The following is a 22036-nucleotide window of genomic DNA, read 5'->3' as shown; positions in this document are numbered from 1 at the left end:
CCAGATCTAGACTTCGTGTTTGGAGCTGGTCTCCCTAACAGGGTTACAAAACAGCAACAAAAAGAGAGTGTCATGTAAATATACACAGAACTGTGTAATTATGTAGTTTGTCACTCATCGTTAGTAAAATTGCTCATCTGATAGATGGGGCTTTTGCAACGGGGAAACTGAAACGTCCAGGTTCTTATTTCTTGTTCATATTTTTTATTGATTTACTCAAGAAAATGAGAAGGCATGCACTGCTTAACCACATGTACTGTTTCTAAAAGATACTTCAAAGACGGGCTAACTAAATGGATCTGTACGAGCTATTTAGATCTGTGTGAAAGTTTCGTTAACTTAAAACATGGTAAGATTCACAGAGTGATTCAGCAAAACCAACAAGAATCAGGCTAGGTCACCCCCATCCTCACAGGAACTTGCCATTTCCAACAAGTTCAGTCTATCCTCTACTTTGCCATCTCCTATGTTTACTGAAATGTGTATGGGGAAAGATGGCCTAGTGACTTGGCTCCTGTTGTCTTCAGTGAAATGGATGGCTTGCTCCCACCTCTGGATTTCCAGGGGGCAAAGAACTTACCTCCTTTCCTTATTCTGATTTTTTAAGATAAGCTTTCTCACAAAATCCTCTTTCTGAGCATCCTTTAGGGGAACAGGTGACAGACTGGTACTGAGACACCATAGAGTTAACTGAGTTAGCAGGGAATACATGTAGAGGTTTCCCCAATAGCCTGGTTCATCCCAAGACATCTCTCAGTGCAGAGTGCTAGAGTAGTATTGACAACTGTCAGATCTCATGAGCCTAGCTTGTGATCCTACAACATCAGGATGATGATAATGCTTCATACTTCTGCACCATCTTTGATCCAAGGACCTCAGTATGCTGCACACAAAGTTAGTTAATTTAGTGTCATGACCCCTCTCCGGGGTAAATCAGGATTACTATCTCCATGCTATATAGGTGATTACACTCAGAGAGAAATATTAATGCAATTTTTTCCTCAGGGAGAACTGCAAGACACTAAAATTTACTCACCCTTGAACTTAAAAGATTCTTAAAATACACTCAACTCTGCTCTATCCTGCCCACCTGTTTAGCCGAAGTTCCACGAACAAATCAGTTTTCTTTATAACATGGAAAACAGTGAGACCATGCATATGCATCAAACAAGACATTCTGGTTTTGAGATAGCATGAGAACATTAATACCTTCTGATATGAACAGACAATAAAGATACACCTACTGAAATGAAAAAGCGTACCAGCAAAAGTTGCCTGACATTCCCCAGGCCGTACGATGGAATGACACAGATTGCCAAGCAGAATTAATGACCACTGCATACTACTATTAGTACCTTTTAAACCATGTTATATATCATTGGTGTAGTATATTCATTCTGATTCTAAGATTCTTATCAAAGATAAATTAATTTGCCAAATTTCATAGCACTTGCTGCAGCAATGCTATGGGCTCTAACTGAGGCCAATATAAAAATTAGCCCTGGAGTGCCACAGGATTCTAGTGACCTCTGTTATATTGATCAAAGAGAGAAATATTGTAATAAGTAATATTTACATTTCATTTTGGACAATTTACATTTGTATTATCAACAGAAGGAAATGTAGAAGAGTTTGGGATTTATGAAGAAATTAGCTCGATAACATACCTTTTTGTCCTATAAACATAGGATCAGTATGTCTTTAGAAATCTGAGTGCAAGTGAAACGTAAAGAATTGGCACTATGACTAGCAACCTAAGCTGTAATGTTTTTCAGGCAGATATAACAACTGTTTCATCAGCTTGACCCAAGGGAACTACCATCTTCAGGGGATCAGACTCCATAATGAAATGCCATGCTCTTTTATTTTGTATGCACAATGAAAGTCTTCATGGAAATAATGGATATGTGAGGACTACTGTTTTTGTATTCAAATGGAAGTCTGTCTTGACACAGATATTGTATGTTTTTCTCCAGAAGGTGGTGATCAGTTACCAATCCTTTCTTTACATAAGCTTTCCCCCCCTACTCTTCCAAAGTAAAAATGTGTCAGCAACATGTTGTGGGCATGTTGTGGATATAAAACTATTACATCAGCATCTTCTGTTACCACATTAGTATTCAGACAAAGCATTTTTACCAAAGATAGGTAAATGTTTTGTAAATCTCTTAAATGTGAGCAATTTACCTTTGAGGGGAAAAATAGATTTGGTAGCTGTGCATTATAAGGTGTGACTGTTGATCGAAATGCTATTAAAATTATAACAACCTGCAGTAAATTGTACCCAAGAGCCATTCAGTCCCTCTGGAGCCACGAGATTCTTTTCTGAACCTTTTCTCCTAGGATTTCTGTATTTTTTCATCACCACCCATGAGGTGGGCAGACAGAATAGATCATGAACTGTTTACTTCCATCACTAAAAACAGACACTAGATTAACTTCAGTGGGACTCATGAGTAAGGTGAGCAGGATTTGGCCTGATACTTCGAGAGGAATCAAAGTGATCTGGTGAACTCTAGCCATTTCTGAACTGGGAGTGTCTGAAGGAGCACAGATAGTGCGGACACGTCATTTCATATAGCATTTGTTCTTTGAAGGGAATCATGGTTACAGAGCTAGCTGCACCACTGTTCCCTGTCTGGTCTCTCTGAGTGCAACCCTACCTCCTCAGATATTTTGCCCTTACTAGTCTCAGGGTGGAATCTCCCAGTTCTTCCATTTTTAGACCAGGACCCAGATACACTACCTTGTGGTAAGTGGTTGGTACACACACTGCAGGCCTGACTGGGTTTCAGGCACCTGCAGGAGAGACAAAGTCACCTCAGATTAGCCAGTTGCCGGATAGTTAGGGCACTTACTTGGGATGCAGGAGACCCATGATCGAGTCCCCTAAATTAGGCAGAGCAGCCACTTGAACCTTGCTTTGCCTAACTCCAGGGACTTGATCCTGGGTCTCCCACATCCCATATGAATGTCCTAACTACTGGGCTATAGAGTTAGTCTCTCTCTCTGAATGAATATTTTATTATACAAAATGGAACGGTTCCAACGAGAGGCAGAGAGAAAGAGAGACTGTATGACCCAGCGATTAGGGCACTCAACTACAATATGGGAGACCCAGGTTCAAGTCTCTTTGCCAAAAAAGGCAGAGGAGAGATTTGAACCTCGGTCTCCCCCATCCCAGGCGAGTGCCCTAACCACTGGTCTTCTCTTTCTCTTCTGTCATATATTCCACTTTGGAATGAAACCAAGTATCAAAACAGAAATATTGTTTTCCAGCCAGACCCAATAGTTATTTCCCTTCCATACAAGTGTAAGCACTTTTATGCCAATATTACTGAGCTCTCACTCAGGGAGTTTTATTGCTTTAAACTATACTTGTAGAGTTAAAGTGGTACAATTTATCTGTAGACTAAACCCTTAGAAGTCAAGCATGTAAATCCAATTTTGATATACATCTAAATATGCAATTAATAGAGTTATTTATGGTCATTGTCCCACAAGGTTAACAATTATCTTGCAGACATGCACCACCCTCATTCACCAGTGCAAACACTGCCTTCCCATCCATAGACAAACGAATAGCATCCTTAGCCAAACACAACAATCGCTTACATGAAAAAGTACAGTTAGGAAAGGATTATTATTACAGTAGAACCTCAGCGTTATGAACATTAGAGTTACGAACTGACTGGTCAACCACACACCTGATCTGGAACTGGAAGTACACAAATCAAGCAGCAGCAGAGCCAAAAATAAAAAAGTAAATACAGTACAGTACTGTGTTAAATGTAAACTACTAAAACAAATGAAAGTTTTAAAACAAGGATTTGACAAGGTAAGGAAACTGTTTCTGTGCTTGTTTCACTTAAATTAAGATCGTTCAAAGCAGCATTTTTCTTCTGCATAGTAAAGTTTCAAAGCTTTATTAAGTCAATGTTCAGTTATAAACTTTTGAAAGAACCACCATAACACTTTGTTCAGAGTTACAAACAACTTCCATTCCTGAGGTGTTCGTAACTCAGATTCTACTGAATTTGTGAGACAAGGTGGGTGAGGTACTCTCTCTTATTGGGCCAACTTCTGTTGGTGAAGGACGCATGCTTTTGAACTACACACAGTTCTTCTTTGTGCAGCTTGAAAGCTCGTCTCCTTCACCAACAGAAGTGGGTCCAATAAAAATATATTAAGCTCACCCATGTCGTCTCTCTACTATCCTGGGACCAACACAGCTACAACAGCACTGCAAACAATAATTATTATCTGTAATCCAGCACAAAAGACCCAGTTACAATTAGAAGTGCATTGTGTTAAGCGCTGTACCCCCCCCCCCCCCCAAAAAAAAAAAACCCCACAAACAAAAAAACTGTCACAGACCCTTAATGTAATTTACAACTTAAGGGCCCAGTCCTGTACCACTGAAATCAGTGAGTTTTGCCATGGACTTTATAGGGAGCAAAGTCAAGCCCTACTACAGGGGTGGCCAACCAGTGGCTCCGAAGCCACATGCAGCTCTTCAGAAGTTAATATGCGGCTCCTTGTATAGGCACCAACTGAGGGGCTGGAGCTACAAGCGCCAACTTTCCAATGTGCTAGGGGGTGCTCACTGCTCAACCCTTGGCTCTGCCACAGGCCCTGCCCCCACTCCACCCCTTCCCACCCCCCTCCCTCAGCCTGCCGTGCCCTTGCTTCTCCTCCCCACCAGAGCCTCCTGCATGTCACGAAACAGCTGATCGGGATGTGCCGGGAGGGAGGGGGGAGCGCTGATGGGCGGGGCTGCCGGTGGGTGGAAGGCGCTGAGTGGGGGGAGGAGGGGAGCTGATGGGAGGGCTGCTGATGTATTACTGTGGCTCTTTGGCAATGTACATTGGTAAATTCTGGCTCCTTCTCAGGCTCAGGTTGGCCACCCCTGCCCTAATAGGTAAGACGGAGGAAGAGTGGGAGGGAGGAGGGAGATGCAATATAAACTAAAGGGTTAGAGAGAATGGTAGCCACCGTCATGTTGGTTCTGTGGGTTTTTAATGATCTATGCACAAATGTACACAGCACTGTCTTCCAATGAAACTACACATAGCAGCTGAAGACACGAAAGAGAAACTGCATATGCTGCATATGAGCAGCAACCATTGTTCTACTGTGGTTATTGTTCATATGCTCATTTCACATACTGATAAGTATTCCTCTTGGACTTTGGTTGTTTACTTTTACAGAAGACAGAATTTTATTACTTCCTTTTTATATGTAGATTGTACAAATTCATAGATTAATAAAGCCATTGTGATCATTTAGTCTGACCTCTTGCATAACACTGGCCATAGGACAGCCTAGAATTAATTCCTGCTAGAGCTAGAGCATTGTTTTCAGAAAAAGAGCCAGTCTTGATTTAAAAATTTCTAGTAATGGAGCATCCACCACAACCCTCGCAACTGGTTTCCCTTTGTTTCCCCGAGACTTTGACATGTGGCACTATACGATCGTGGCTACTGAGTATGCTATTTAACTTTTGTCATTCATAATCACAGACAATTTAGTAGTAACCTCACAAAGAAACTATAAATCAGGCTACAGATCATGGGAGGAAGGGCTCAGAGCCTTGAGGCAGGTATTACTGGTGCTCTGACAATCTGCCACTATACTAGGGAACAATGCTGTATGGAGCGCCATTCGGGGTCCAGTACTCTCCTCAACCAGCCATTGCTTTGAAAATGTATAGCGCTCCAGTGAGACTTGGCTAGATCCTGGGCTGCACCACCTGAGAAACAAAGCACAGAAGGGGCAGCACTATGGGAAAGGGTGGGGAAAAGGTGATTTTATGCCATGTTGTACCACCTGGATTCTGAGTTGGAGCCAATATGTAGCAAGCACTTAGAGGAAAGTGATCAGGAACAGTCAGCATGGATTCACCAAGGGCAAGTCATCCCTGACTAATCTTCTATGATGAGATAACTGGCTCTGTGGATGAAGGAAAAGCAGTGGACATGTTGTTCCTTGACTTTAGCAAAGCTTTTGACACAGTCTCCCACAGTATTCTTGCCAGCAAGTTAAAGAAGTTTGGGCTGGATGAATGGACTATAAGATAGATAGAAAGCTGGCTAGATTGTCGGGCTAAACGGGTAGTGATCAAAAGCTCCATGTCTAGTTGGCAGCCGGTATCAAGTGGAGTGCCCCAAGGGTCGGTCCTGGGGCCGGTTTTGTTCAATATCTTCATTAATGATCTGGAGGATGGTTTGGATTGCATCCTCAGCAAGTTTGCAGATGACACTAAACTGGAAGGAGAGGTAGATACGCTGGAGGGTAGGGATAGGATACAGAGGGACCTAGACAAATTAGAGGATTGGGCCAAAAGAAATCTGATGAGGTTCAACAAGGACAAGTGCAGAATTCTGCACTTAGGATGGAAGAATCCCATGCACCACTACAGACTAGGGACCAAATGGCTCGGCAGCAGTTCTGCAGAAAAGGACCTAGGGGTTACAGTGGACAAGAAGCTGGATATGAGTCAGCAGTGTGCCCTTGTTGCCAAGAAGGTCAATGGCATTTTGGGATGTATACGTAGGGGCATTGCCAGCAGATCGAGGGACGTGATCGTTCCCCTCTATTCGACATTGGTGAGGCCTCATCTGGAGTACTGTGTCCAGATTTGGGCCCCACACTACAAGAAGGATGTGAAAAAAATTGGAAAACGTCCAGCGGAGGGCAACAAAAATGATTAGGGGTCTGGAACACATGACTTATGAGGAGAGGCTGAGGGAACTGGGATTGTTTAGTCTGCAGAAGAGAAGAATGAGGGGGGATTTGATAGCTGCTTTCAACTACCTGAAAGGGGGTTCCAAAGAGGATTGATCTAGACTGTTCTCAGAGGTAGCAGATGACAGAACGAGGAGTAATGGTCTCAAGTTGCAGTGGGGGAGGTTTAGGTTGGATATTAGGAAAAACTTTTTCACTAGGAGGGTGGTGAAGCACTGGAATGCGTTACCTAGGGAGGTGGTGGAATCTCCTTCCTTTGAAGTTTTTAAGGTCAGGCTTGACAAAGCCCTGGCTGGGATGATTTAGTTGGGGATTGGTCCTGCTTTGAGCAGGGGGTTGGACTAGATGACCTCCTGAGGTCCCTTCCAACCCTGATATTCTATGATTCTAAGCTTCAGAGTAGCAGCCGTGTTAGTCTGTATCCGCAAAAAGAAGAGAACAAATTTATTTGAGCATAAGCTTTCGTGAGCTACAGCTCACTTCATCGGATGCATGAAGTGAGCTGTAGCTCACGAAAGCTTATGCTCAAACAAATTTGTTAGTCTCTAAGGTGCCGCAAGTCATCCTCTTCTTTTTATGATTCTAAGCAGGACTAAATCATCATGTTTACTTAACATTTCATAGGGACTGTTACTTATCAATATCTTCCTTCTATGACAGGAGTTCGTATGCTTCTACACCACTTGATTTTGCTACCTTAAATTACACAAGGGGGGAAGAAACAGTACAGAGAAACCTATTCCCATGTCTCATTTGCAGTAAATATTTTGCTTTATTCAGAGCAAGCACTCTGAGCTAATGCTATGTGCTTTATCAGTCAAATGATTCTGTAGCAATGTTTTGCTGACACACACTCTGGCCATGAATTTTGCTAAGTGCGATCTGTGCTTGCAGTTTTACAATGTAATTGATGAATAAATTCCAGGGCTTACAGCACATTAACTGTTTGTTTTGAGAGCACCAACAATTGTTTTAATTTTTTAAAAGTTGTAAAGATGCTAGGAAGTAGCAGCTCCTTGCTTTTTAAAAGGTGCTACCAAATCTGCTCCAATTAGCTACAGGTTAGCAAACGCTGAGTAACTGATACTTGTGCCCACATCTTGAGAAAATTACAAACAAGAAACATAACTGCAAGACTAATTGCAAATGTAAACATATTGGTGGCTTCAAACATACCTGCCAACACTGAATAGGTGTAGGTAGGGCTGCATGGGGAGAAAAAGTGGAGACTAGGAGAGCTTTTTGAAGGTAAAGGAATGGGAAGAGTTAAATATCTTGCTATAAAAGAGGGACTGTCCTGTACTAAAAGGAAATGTTTTTCAAGTTACTGTCCCCATTAAATAAAGAATTTTAATGGATGATAAAAACAAATGGCGTCCCTTCCTCCTGCTTCATGAAAAGCTCTTCAGGCCCAGTGCTAAGATCTTGACTCAGACAAAGCTCCCATTGACCAACAGCAGGAGCTTTGAGTGAGGATTTTAGCATAGGCCCCTTAATAACCAGGATGGTAAAGTGCTTAGTTTATTTAATAACCTCACATTTAAGAAAAAAAAAACAAAAACTTGTAAAAGATTCTACTCTTTAATACCATCTAAATCATGTAACGGTGGTTTTGTCTTACAGCCCTTATGTTAGCAGTGCTATTGGTCTGAGCATAATTCTGCTCATTAAAATAATGGCAACACACCCACTGACTTAAACTAGAGAAGGATTGAGCCCTCACATGAAGGACAGGTTGCGCCCATGTAATCCTGTAAAGTTTACCAGGAATATTCAGGGATCAGTCCTCTCAGTACATTGCAGGATCAGGAATTTAGTTCGCAGTTCCCCAACTTTTGAAACATTCAGTTACCTTATTGAATGGAGAGTTTAAAGGAGAAGAACTGTATTCTTTGAAATGAAAAACAACAAAATAGAAGAACACACATTAGTAAATATTATGCAGTGTGTAGATTAGAGAACAAGTTACATTAATTAGGAGAAAAACCTTCCTGTCAATTAGGATTAACTGAATTAAGGGTTGTGATTGTACAGTATATGTACAAAATACATTTTAATGGGGAAGGTAGACTTTGCTAGATGAAATGTTTATTGTCAGCATGCAAAATACTTGTTAAAATGTCATATTTTTAACAAAGGAGAGTGGTATCAGAGGGAGTTGAATGTAGAGTACTAAATAAAGGATTCAGATTTAGACAAGATTGACAGACTTAAGAAATCTTGTATTGGAGACATACAAGAAAATAACACTTGCTTTTCAGCCATTTTCTTGAAAATTACTTAATCATCTGCTAGATTACAAATGAAACATTAGTCTCCAACACTGCAAGTCTATGGAAATAATTTAGCTGTCATCGGGGTTTGGAAACACACACATTTATTAATCCCTGGAGTTGCAAAATAGCATGCACATTTTTCCAGTTCTCGCATAGCTCAGCAAATGACAGGTGCTCGGCACAAAGATGCATTCTGTCTTCTCAGCTGCTTTGATTTCTTGAACGAACTGTAGCCTGCCACCATACTTTTATCTTCTCAGCAACCTGTATGTGCAGATTTGGCTTCAAATGGGCTGTTACAGCTCTAGTTAAGCTCCCCATGCTGGATGCTCTCCAGACTGCTGTGTTTGGACCCAGATGCCGAGCCTGCGTGCTTTCAAGCTTTTCTTCATCTGAGTAAGCTCCAGCATAGACTATGGCTATGGCATCTCTGGCACACTTCCTAGACATGGACACTCTGTCTGATACCCCTTCTGGAAGTGGGACCCCATAGCCAGCTCCCAAGGACTAATGCTGCCTCCCCCTCACACACACCCAGTAGCTCAAGCACATCCTTTCCCAGAACTAGGGTTGCCAGGTATCCAGTTTTCTACCAGAACACCTGGTCAAAAGGCACCTGACGGCAACCGGGCCATTAAAAGTCCGGTTGGCACGGGACTAGCAGTCTCCCTGCTCGGCTCCGTACGGCTCCCAGAAAGTTACCAGCATGTCCCTCCGTCTCCTAGGTGTAAGGATGGCCGCGGGGGCTCCACACACTGCCCCCACCCCGAGCGCTGGCTCTGCAGCTCCCATTGGCCAGGAACTGGAGGGACATGTCACCGCTTCCTGGGAGCCCGCAAGGTAAGCACTGCCCAGAGCCTGCACCCCAACTCCCTGCCCCAGCCTGGAGCCCCCCTCCCATACCCCAAACACTTCATCCCCGGAGCCCACACCCCCAGCCAGAGTCCTCCCCCCACCCCACGCACCTTAACCCCTGCACCAGCCCTGAGTCCCCTCCTGCACCCAAACTCCCTCCTGAAGCCCACAGCCCCTCCCTGTGCTCCAACCCCTGCCCCAGCTCAGAACCCCGTTCCACATCCAAACTCCATCCCGGAGCCCAACCCCTCCTCCCCTGCCCCAGCCCTGCGCCCCCTCCTGCACTCAAACTCCCTCTCGGAGCCTGCACCTCAACCTCCTGCCCCAGCCCAGAGGCCCCTCCCATACTCTGAATCCCTCATTTCTGGCCCCACCCCAGTGAAAACCCCCTGCCCCAGCCCAGTGAAAATGAGCGAGTGAGCGAGGTTGGGAAGAACAAGCAACAGAGGGAGGGAGGGGGGATGGAGTGAGCAGGGGCAAGGCCTCAGAGAAGAGGCAGGGCAGGGGCAAGGGTGTTCGGTTTTGTGCGATTAGAAAGCTGGCAAGTCTACCCAGAACTCCCTCCTGATGGGCACGCTGGTTTATAGTTTACTCTTTCAGGAACATGTGATAGCTGAAGCGAATAGACACAGACTTTGCAAAAGTATTTCTAAAATTATTTTCTTTAGACAGTACAAGAGACAGATCCAGCTAAAACCAGAAACACCTACATGCCATTCCCTGCCTCCATCTCCTCACCAGTCTTGAGTGGTCTTTGGGATTTGGGTCAACATCCTTTCAGGATTCCAGGTCCCCTCTTCAGGACCATGCTCCTCCAGCTCACGGCTTATCCTCAGACTCATGGAGTCTCTCTGACCTTCGCAGTCAGCTTCCTTCAGTGCTGGCTGGTCTGCAGTCAGCAGGTCCTCCTTGGCTCCTAGAGCCTGACCCTTTTGTTCCTCTCTCCGAGTCCCTCTCTGTTTTTAACCAAACACCTCAGTCTCTTTGTTCCCTTTCTGGGGAAAGTCCACTGCTCCTCTTCCTCCTCCCCCCCCCGGCCCCGCCCATACCCCTTTTCTGCAGTGAGAACTGGTTCTCCTAGCCTTCAGCCATCCCAGTGTCCTAAAGTGCTTCCATCTGAATGGGAGCTTGCAGTTTAACAAATTTCCATTGTCCCTAGTCTGAGAGAGGCATGATACCAGCTCTGAAAGCAGATAACGGATTCCACATACACCGAGGCACTCATTGATACAACAATTTCATAAAATCAACCAGAATTCATAAGTTGTACATAGACAGGTTCTCCAAACCATCACACATGCCTCTTCCTTAGAGTACTTTCCATCGAGAGCAATTCAAACAGAACCCGAGCTGTTTAAAAAAAAAAAATCTTAGCTCCTGGAGTAATAGGCACATTAGAAATCTCTAAGGAAGAGAGCTAACTGTATGCACTATGCTATGGCAAACTGCCTGGTTAAGTGCCACTGCAGCTGCTTTCTGGGAGTCAAAAGCTTATTTGACTGGAAAGACTGCTGCCCTATACCATATGGGGCCTCCTTGGGTTGCACCTCTGTATTAAAGATGAGATAGTAGAAAGTGGACCATCATATTTTTCCTTAAACTCTGAAATGTCCAAGGTGTTTCAAGCTATTTGGATGTCCATTTTGAGAAGAGTGCATCTCTCCTGGGGCATACGTAGTGCAGCAGTTGCTATGGCAAGTAACCATTAGTTTAGCTAGGTAGTGAATGGTTATGCAATACTGCGGGGGTGGGGGTGGTTTTTAGCTTCTCGTGTCTCTTTTTTCCCCGAAGATGCACATAGGTGAGTGGTGTTATCTTGCACTTATAACAGGGGACTGGGAGTCAATGCAACTGGTTTGGGTAAAATTACACTTCTGTCACATATGATAAAAGCCCCAGGGTGGGTATAGAAATTGTCTTGAATCAGACATGCTTTCCTTACCTAAGAAACACAGTAGAAGCAAAAATAGGCAGAGTACCTCTGTCACTGCAGGCTCAAATGTAACAAGAGCATCAGAAATGTGCATGGCTCTATGATGGACTCTGCGATGGTTTCTCTTTTGTGCTTATATCAAAACAGCAATGCAACGAAATAGAAGACGAATGAATGCCAGGACTGTCACCTCCTGTCATTTTATAAATCTGAATAAAGAAGAGTGAGGTGGGTCTGCAGTTAGTCAGTATTAAACTAGAGGTATGTTCATCTGATTCTGCTAAGGCTTCATCACATCTCCTGTTATGGCTTAATATTTTCACAGTAAGATGTAACTGGGAATGTGATTTAATCATCAATATGAGAAACAGAGATAATAATCCAGTGTAATAACTAGTTATTATGACTCCTGTAGTACAACAGATTCCCTTTGCATTACTTTGCAAGACTAATGATGTTTCTGATATTTTTGATGTGCACAGAGGTGGAGGGGGAAGCATTTCAAAGAGGTGCTGTCTAGATGACTCCCATTCCAAACAGCCGGAGTTGTGCATCCTTCAGCTTTTCATGAGCCACTGTGTGTGTGTGTGTGTGTGTGTGTGTGTGTGTGTGTGTCTGTCTGTCCGTCTCTCTCTCTCTCTCTCACACACACACACGCCTTTTAAACTTCAAATGATCAAAAGCTAGATCATAGCCTATAACGTTACTTATTGGAATTTTACAAGGGGAACACAGATGTAGAAAAGCTACCTGATTTGCCCAAAGCCATGTGAAGAATTAGGGAAAAATCCAGAATTGGAAATGGAGTTGTTGGTTCCTAATCCCATTCTAGGACTTCACTTACACTCTTATTAATTGTCTTGCAGTAAATTTGATTCTCTTTGCTGGACCTCCGATTTTGTAACCCACATTTACTCTGTGTGGTTTGCTGGACCACAGAGGTTTATGAGTCTCCTACATCTTTTTTTCTAACAGAGCTGAGCGTTTTAGCTCAGACAGTACAGGCTTCAACTTTTCTATCTGGTTCAATCCCCACTGCTGACCCCAGGGACATTATATTACATTTGTAAAGTACATCAGTAGGGTGCTTTCAGGCTGGAGCCTAGAACATTGCACAAGTTTTACATTTAAGAACAGCAATATAAAACATTAGCAAAAATACAAACTGAAGATATTTTGTTTTTTGAAGAACTCCTCCCCCCACCCCTCATTGCCAAACAAACACACAAATAAGATACCCTTAAGGTTTAATTACTAGGCACAGAAAGCTGCAATGCAATTCTGTGAACCTTGTATTTAGTCAATTGGGGCCGGATTCAAAGGCCACTGAAGTCATCAAAGATCTTTGGATCGGGCCCTTACTGTATCTGATACAGCAGCTATTATGGCACCTTTTGCTAACACGACTGTCAAGACGTTGCTGCAGTAAGGAGAAAATCAGATGTGGATACTTAACACAGTAAACATTGCAGCCCAAAAGGTCTGACATTAACTTGTTATTTTCCTTTAACAAAAATGCCTGCCACTCAGTGTAATTCATGCCTATGATTTGTTCTAGAATAATTTGTTTCAATAATTAAAATACTGAAACTAGGTAAAGGAAAAATACTGAAGTTTTGTGCTGCTTAGAATGCTTTGCCCAAACAGGCACTTTGGCTAATGGATCCTCAGAGCCAGTAAATGCCTTTAAATCAGATTGCCTAAGATAAGAACTTTCACACAATCCTATTGATCCATGAAATAGGATGGAATTCAACTCACTCTCTTGGTTGTGTTGGCTTTGCAGAGGTAACAGGAATAAAACCAGATGTCTAAGACCAAATCCTGCATTGAGTTGCATGTGGATAGACTCTTGTACCCATGCAAAGCAACATTGAAGTCTTTCAGGATCAAGGCCCAAGTTTCTGTCACTAAAGTAAGCAAACCTGCTGCTGAATACAAACACAGCTCAAGGTTCTCTTACCTCTTTGGGTTTTAGTTGGATTACACAACTGCTTTCTAACAACAGAAATGGGTTATGGATTATTTTTCAATTTCCAAAACAAATGTGATTTGAATATCTTAATTTTGCTTTTCCTTGATTTTTCACATTTGCATTGCGGATGCTATATGTCAGTAACCTTAACTGTTTGAAATCAAATTCAGTTAGCAGACATGGTGACTTAATAGATTAAGGATCTTCTACAATCAGTGCCAGTAGTGACAATAAAGAATGAAGCAAGATTCTAGACTTATATGACACAGCTGGCCAATAAAGGGGCCAAGGTGACCATTAGTGAAAAAAGGTCTATTCATGGCTAGACCATTGTCTCATGGAACTGTTAGCTCTACAGGCTAAAGAAATAAAATCTTTAAAAATGTATGAATTGTTCTTTATCATTTCACAATCATGCCAGAGTGAGTGAATTCAGAGAAAAGAGATTAACAATTGCACAACGTGTGCTTTTAAAGTTGAGATTGGGATTATTCACGTAGCTGAAGTTGCGTAACTTAGATCGATCCCTCCCGCCCCCACTGTAGACCAGGGCTGAGTTCAGGACATCTTCCCTGAAGGGACAGAAAGTATAGGGTGAAGAAGCAAAAGGCGACAGGGCCAGCAAAAACCTGCTAGGCTGTCTTTACGAGGTTTCCCACTGGGTTTCAACTGCATCAGCTAAAATATGTTAAACTACAACTTGCCCTGTCTACACTAGGGTGTTTTTAAAAACTTTTATTTTAGCCTGGACAAGGCCTTAGGTTTTCTATAGTGCCCACAAGCAGTGATAGGGGACTGTATGGTGCAAACATTGAAAGGAATATTTACATTCCAATTAAAGCTGTTTTACTGGATATTTTTAAATTCATGAAGCATTTGCATCTACAGGTTTCATAATAAAATAAAGCCATCAGCGCTATTACAGTTCACCATCAACCATACGCAGGACTAGAAACAGCGATGTCCTTGAGAAGTCTTGGGATTCTAACACCAAAATGAAGTGTGGAGCTTGTTTGCTGCTTCTGGTGCTCAACCTCTTGCTGGATACCATTTTACCATCCCTCCTCAAGAGGGCTTATCCCTTGAACTTCTACACATATTTATAGACAGGCCATTTTTCTTTTCTCTGGCATAGGTCAGATTGCACTAAGTGTCAGGGATTTAAAAAGAAAAAAACAGTGGGAATACACCTAAACAAAGGGAACATTGTGCTAGCAATGGTTAGTATATTTTTCAGGGACATTTCCAGCTCAGTACACTTAGTACAACCTGGGCATAATTGTGGAGATTTCAAAGGAATTATATTGGAGTAAACTTGGACCATTACGCTTGCCAAACAATGTCACCTCTCCTCGTGGTTAGCATACAGGGGTTTTGTTTAAAAGAAAATAAGATGATTGATTCCCCTGTCCTTCACCCCACCTTCCATGCAAGCACATTCACACCAGACTTATCACAGGCTAAAGAGGAAGAAGGTTTGTTAAATCTCCCTGTTAGAGTATTGGCAACACATTGCTGTGTAGATAACAAAGAAACCAAACCCAGTATTGGAGCTTGTTGAATCTTTATTTAAAGACAAAACAAAACTAGTAATTTAACCAAATACCAGTAGTGAGGTTAAGAAATGAAAAACAAAACAGTCATACCACACGCCTTGTAACAGAACATTGATCTCAATGTTATAAGTATAGCTACAATGGGCCAGATTCTGATATCATGTAAATCTCTTTGACATCAGTGGCGTTATTACTGATTTACAGAATCTTGCCTCTGGCACAAAGCCGTGCACTGTTAAGGAACAGGTAGTAAAGGTATAAATTTCTTAAATAAATCACACACATTTAAAAATGATGGTATATCAGAATTCAGACAGCCCTTGTATAAGTATTGATAAATAACTGTTATAACAGGATTTTGCATAACTGTGAAAAAACTATTTTATTTCTATATCTGCAAATACCAGCTAGTCATAATGTTTTTCATTTTCAAAAACTGCCCACCCCCTAGTCAGTACTACAAACACAGGCATGGAGACATCCACATTACATTATGTTTTTTTTATTTTTGTATATAGCATCTTCGCTCAAAATCTAGTGCCAGCCAAGGAAGAGAGAGTGCCTTTCAGTCTAAGGTATGTTTTAGGTATCAGTCACTAATTTAAGTCCCAACGTCTAAAGATATTTCTTTGTAAATTCTTATGCGTGCATATTTCCTTTTGTTGACACTCCTGTTTCAGATATGCATTATGAAAACTGCAAATATAACAAAAATAATCTTAATTTGCTCACATTGTAAATAGAACTCAATCAATGGCACCATCGCTCTTTACAGAGCAAGGTGTATGCGCCAATGAGTTCTCTGATTGCTGCTAAGTCCGATGCATGAGTGATGGGCCTGTCCACAGATAGGGCACACCCATACACTAACAATGCTCTGAATTCGAGCAGCAGATTCTTTCCTCCTCTGACGCCAGTCCTCACAAAGCCCGATCCAGTCTGCTTCGCAATGCCTTGCTCCATCTATCTACATACAAGCTGATGCTGCTAACTAGAGTGACATTCTTCACTCCTTTCCCAATCATCCAAAGGATTCCAAAGGATACTAAATCATCTTTGCAAGCATCCTGAAATCTGCACAGTGGTCTGCCTCTATTTTAGACACTTCTTGAGCTTCAGAGTACAGCACACGCTTCGGGATCTTGTATTCCAGCATTCACTTGATATGTCCAAGCCACCTGAGTCTTTTCTTACTAATCAACATTCCGATGAATGACATACCAGCATGATTTAACACTAAATAGAACTAGTTTATCTACAAACAATGGAACAGAAAGAGAAGGTAACTGTACATCCACAGCAGAACAGAAGGGCAGCAATAATTTCCTAGGGAAAATGATGGAAGAAGCATTGCCTAAGACATTTAAAACTTGATTGGACAAAGCACCAGCAAATGCGCTTGAGAGAACAGTCCTACATGTATGGATGTCTTACAGCTTCACCCAAGATGTCATAAGGAGTGGAAATCAAACCATCAGTTCCTTCCAGACCTGTTGGTGTGGGTTCTGGAGGGGTGTTTCATTATTTTCTAGTGCCCTTGGCAAAAAGGGAGATAATGCTGTGTCCTGAATTGCACGGCAGAAGATGCAGGCTCGGCTTTCCATGCACTTGGAAGAGGATGGACATGACCTAGCTGGTCTTTCCCTTCTCTGATACCTGATTCTACAGTGGTCTTCTCAAACATCAAGAAATAAGTTTTAAAACTTCACTGTTTTTAGAGTATTACTAAAATAGAGAATCGGTAATGGGTTGCAGTGCCTTTCCCCTTTATGTCACCTATTCTGTTCTGCCCAAAGATACTAACAAATGAAAGTCTTTCCTATCAGATGGCCGTACAAGAGCCTATATGAAGTGAGTTGGTGGTCTTAGTCCAGTACTAATGGTCCACGGTCATCTAAGTCACCCTCATAATTGGCCCTACTGCTGGCAGCCAAAGCAGAAAGCCAGTGGATGAATTGACATGAAAATTAAACTTCACTTCAACCCCAGAACTGGGATGGCAGGGTAATGGAGGGGAATCTCTAACTGCTGCTGATCTTGGTGTAAAAATTAACTTGTTTGTCAGTCAGGTAATAACTAGCTAGATTAGCCCATCCATCCCTACCTGTGCCTGAAGCTGGGAATGGGCAACAGGGGATGGATCACTTGATGATTACCTGTTCTGTTCATTGCCTCTGAAGCACTTAACAGTGACCAATGCCAGAAGACAGGATACTGGGCTAGATGGACCTTTGGCCATTCTTATGTTCTTATTCTTAACTATTCTAGCTGGTGATTATTGGACCAAGCTTCTCCTCCCCTAGCCCCCCAAAAAACTCAAATAGGTCATTATGGTTTGAAATAAATATGAGACAAATGAAACATATCAATATTGCACTACTACAATATGAACTGACTGCCAGTTAATGGAGGGAGTGTTTCTATTATGAATGCTCACTGAGCATGTACTGTTAAAGTTCTGAAGAGATTCTGTATTTGCTCAATAGGCTACTGAAATGGATAATTAGTTTTTATTAGCTGTAAGTATGCAACTACTAAGCATTCCAAGCACTTCATGCCAAACTGTATCAGACGACAAACCTGTCATCATGCAACTGACCTGAACACAAACAGTGCACAATAGAAGAACAAAGGAAGAGAATACATAAACCTTCAGTGGGGAACAAAGTCCACTGTCACTCTACAAAAAAAAAAAAAAAAAAAAATGCCAATAATAGCACTGCTCAAGCATAAAGTATACCAATTATATCTGAAGCCCTCTGATGTTTCTCATTAAAGAACACATTCAGATGAGCATTTCCATTCCGATTGTCTTCATGGAAATATAAGCTGTCATTTTAAATAGGAATATGGATATTTATAGGTCACATGCATAATTAATTAACCAAGAGAAAACTGTAAGGACTTCAGCTACTATCAAAGGACATAATGATAGATGCCCTTCAAAATTTAATTCAAAGAGTTGTGCCCACTTCAAAATACTTGTTAACTTGCAGATACGCCTTTGTCCTGAGGTCCTGTGGTTTGTTTTTTTTAAAAGCCTCCAGTAATTATCAGTAGACTTTATTTTGTTTGTTACAGTGCCCTGAGGAAAAATACGTATTTCAGACTAAAGCAATCCTGTTGCAAGACTCCCCTTCTCTATCCATGGGACGTGACTAACAATGGTAAAACTAGGTTTCAGAGTAGCAGCCGTGTTAGTCTATATTCGCAAAAAGAAAAGGAGTACTTGTGGTAAAACTAGGCTACTTTACTCAAGAAATCTCATCAATAACTTAAGGAAGAGTTTTAAGATTTTTTTTTAACTGTCAGCTTACCAATTTTGTTATACTTTCTTTAGTCATTTTAATTTTTTCCAAGCACACATGCATGACCCCAGACCTCCCTGGACATTTTAAATACCTTTTATTTCAAAGCAGGCAGGCTGATACAAAAAACAAAAAACAAGTGGGACAGCATATAAATTTTCTCTCACAGTAAAGTTTTTGTACGCCAGTGCTAGATGAAGACTGACTACATACAACCAAGTATAATTATGTTGGAAGCAATGCTACAGTAAATACTAACATTCTAGTCTAAATCAAGTTTAGCATGGAAATGGTGGAACAACAACAGGGAGGGCTGTACCATGATAAGAACTTCTGCTAGGAGAGAGGAAACAATCTATCACAACAATACTCTTATAATAAAAACGAGGAAATACACTTTATTTAAAAAACAAAAACAAAAATACCAAGCAGATATCCTGCTCTGCTTGTTTTTAAACTAAATTATGGGAATCATAGAATTGTAGGACTGGAGGGACCTCAAGAGGTCTTTTACTCCAATTTATTTCACTGCTTAAACACCCTGACAGAAAGTTTTTCCCAAATAAGCAACCTAAAGGGGAAGGATAGCTCAGTGGTTTGAGCATTGGCCTGCTAAACCAGGGTTGTGAGTTCAATCCTTGAGGGGGCCATTTAGGGACCTGGGGCAAAAATTGGCGATTGGTCCTGCTTTGAGGAATTTCCAAACACTAGATGACCTCCTGAGGTTCCTTCCAACCCTGATATTTGATGCAGGGCCGGCTCTACACTTTTTGCTGCCGCAAGCAGCACACCAAATTGCCGCCTGAAGAAGGGAGCTGCCACTAAATTGCCACCACGGGTGGCCGAAGAAGGGGGCTGCCGCCGAATTGCCGCCGCTGGACTGTGAAGATACAAGCTGATGCCGAATTGCCGGCATGGCGAAAAAACTCATGCCGCCCTAACGACACATGGCCTGCCGCCCCTTTAAGATTGCCACCCCAGGCACCTGCTTAGAATGCTGGTGCCTGGAGCCGGCCCTGATTCTATGATTCTAAACCACCCCTGCTGCAATTTAAGCCTATTGGTTCTTGTCCTATCCTCAGAGGTTAAAAAGAACAATAATTCCTGTATGAGGCAGTTCCTCAGATACTGTAAAAAGAAAAGGAGTACTTAGAGACTAAGGTGCCACAAGTCCTCCTTTTCTTTTTGCGGCTACAGACTAACAGGGCTGCTCCTCTGAAACCTGTCAGATACTGTAGTTTCGCAAATAAACACGGAATTTATGGTTCAAATTTGAGACCTCTTTTCTTACTCCACCCCACCAAATCTTATCAACAAAGGCACCCCTGTCCACCACTAACTACTATCTGAAATGTAGGTCCCCTAAGCAATTGGCCCCACCCAAATCCAAGTGGTTCCTTGGAATTTCCAAACATTTGATGAGCAGCAGAGTTGTGTGTGTCTCTCTCCTGCGGTGAATGTTTGCAGCGGGGAAGCGCCATCCCCCCAGCCAGCTTTAGCGATAGCAGCGTGGGTGGCTGGGGATCCCAAGCAGCCAGCTGGCCTCAGCCACCGCCTGCCCCTCTGTCCCTGCAGGTGCGCCTCCCACGCCCCCCATCACTCACCGCCACCGAGCCAGAGGAGGATGCGATGAACAGCCGGATAACCATCCTCACTTCATTCGCCGCTTCTCTCCAGCCAAGGGGAGGCGTGGAAGGGCTAAGGGGGCTTCCACTCCTGCAGCTGAAAGCCGCTGCTGCGAGCTGGGGGGTTGCTTGCAGGACCTAGCCCGCCTTGCTCACGCCGCTGAAGCCCAGAGGCGCTAGCAGCTCCAGCCCGGCGTTCGCCTCGGGACTCCCGCTTCGCCTGGCAGCAGCCGCAGCCGCAGCCGCAGCGCAGACACCAGAGCTGAGAGGGAGGCAGGAGACGAAAGCAGAAGGGGGGAAAGAGAGGGGCGTGCGCAGTGATTGCTGGGAATTGTAGTGCTGCCTCTCTGCCAGCTGGTGGATGTGTTTCCAGGGGGCAACCTGCACCTCCCAGCTGGGGGGAGGGGGGGGCGACAGGTCGAACGGGGCCCCACCCTGGTCTGAAAACCGGGCTTTAGATCAGTCCCCACGGTCAGGTAGTTTAGTAGGGAACAACCTACTTTAATAGTAGCCGCTAATTCTGGCTGTCTCTAAATTCTGGTGGCTCCCATAGGGGACACTTCTAGGAGGCCTGATTCCCAGAGATGTTGCACACCCGCAGCTCCCATTGACTTGAGCCTGAGTTGGGGGGCTCAGTACCACGGCGTGCCAGGCACGCTGGTCACCCCAGTTATTTATGGCCAAGGATCTAGACACCCTGGCAAATCAACAGTGGAACAGAGGCAAGTAAGGACCATTTTTAAAGATACAGGCCACAGTGCCTAACAGCTTGTTTTCATCTGCAGCATTATTAAAGTACATCCATAATAAGGGCTTCTTTCATATTGAGCTATGCCTGCATGCCAGCTGATGGTGTTTAGAAATGACAAAACCCTATTTTTCAGCCGAGTTTTGAATTCCCCTCACTCTCAGTTTTATTTTCTACTGCCTGGCCTAGTGTCTACCCGGTCTGCACAAAGTGGGTGTCAAGGCCACCATTGTGATCTGGTGCATTTTTTACACTTGCTTCACACAAGTGAAAATTACAACACAAGGTTTGAGACCGAAGAAAATCAGGACCGCTTGCCTTTCAGAAAGTCATCCTAACCCAATATATTTCAGTGAGTTAAAGTGGGTCCCAGTCTTCACCCAGCTGTACATATTTATAGCTTTCAATGTTGGCAGGTATGTGGCAGATTTTCTCTGAGCTGATTAGGGTAAAGAGATGTCTCAGTTACCAGCCAGTGGCTAATAGGGATTGAGCCATCCTCAATAGTGTTCTTTATATTTAAAAAAAAAAAAAAACAACCCTCGAAACCTACAGATTGTGTCTCTAGCTAGTCACATATTCCTGTCATTGTTACCCTCATCCTCCTAGGTCTCCAGACCCAGCCAGGTGGCCAACCACCCCTCTGATTAACCTCTCCCCACCACATGATCTATCCCTGCTGCTGAACTGGCTTGTGTTGTTCTCCATTATGCTCATGTAATGCCACTGACTTCAATAACGTTGCACTGGCACAGGAAGGGCAGAATGTGACATTTGGACTTTCCTTTGCTGGCAGCCAAAGGATATGAATGTCAAGCACATTTTTAAAGCTATTTTCATATTTTATTATATACATTGAGATCCTGAGACATTGTTTGGCTGTAAGATTTAAAATAAAAATAATATAAAAAATCACGACACGCAGTGTCTATTTAGATCCTGATCCATGAAAGTCATTGGAAAGACTCTCATTGACTTCCAAATAAGCTCTAGAACAGACTATCAATATCCTG

At 42.9% G+C, this 22036-nt stretch overlaps 1 protein-coding gene across 1 annotated transcript in view; it reads right to left on the bottom strand.

Moving 5' to 3' along the window:
* The window catches only part of SH3BGRL2 (SH3 domain binding glutamate rich protein like 2), a 53753-nt gene extending 31987 nt beyond the window's left edge, over nucleotides 1–21766 (bottom strand). Inside the window, exon 1 of the mRNA XM_037894367.2 lies at nucleotides 20255–21766. Within this exon, the coding sequence (XP_037750295.1) occupies nucleotides 20255–20299 (45 nt within the window). The 5' untranslated portion in view covers nucleotides 20300–21766. The remainder of the gene's footprint in view (nucleotides 1–20254) is intronic.
* Between the last annotated feature and the right edge of the window lie 270 nt (nucleotides 21767–22036).

This window comes from Chelonia mydas, chromosome 3 (genome assembly GCF_015237465.2).
Source record: "Chelonia mydas isolate rCheMyd1 chromosome 3, rCheMyd1.pri.v2, whole genome shotgun sequence".
Classification (NCBI taxonomy): domain Eukaryota; kingdom Metazoa; phylum Chordata; order Testudines; family Cheloniidae; genus Chelonia; species Chelonia mydas.
This window is presented reverse-complemented; position numbering and strand designations above follow the sequence as displayed.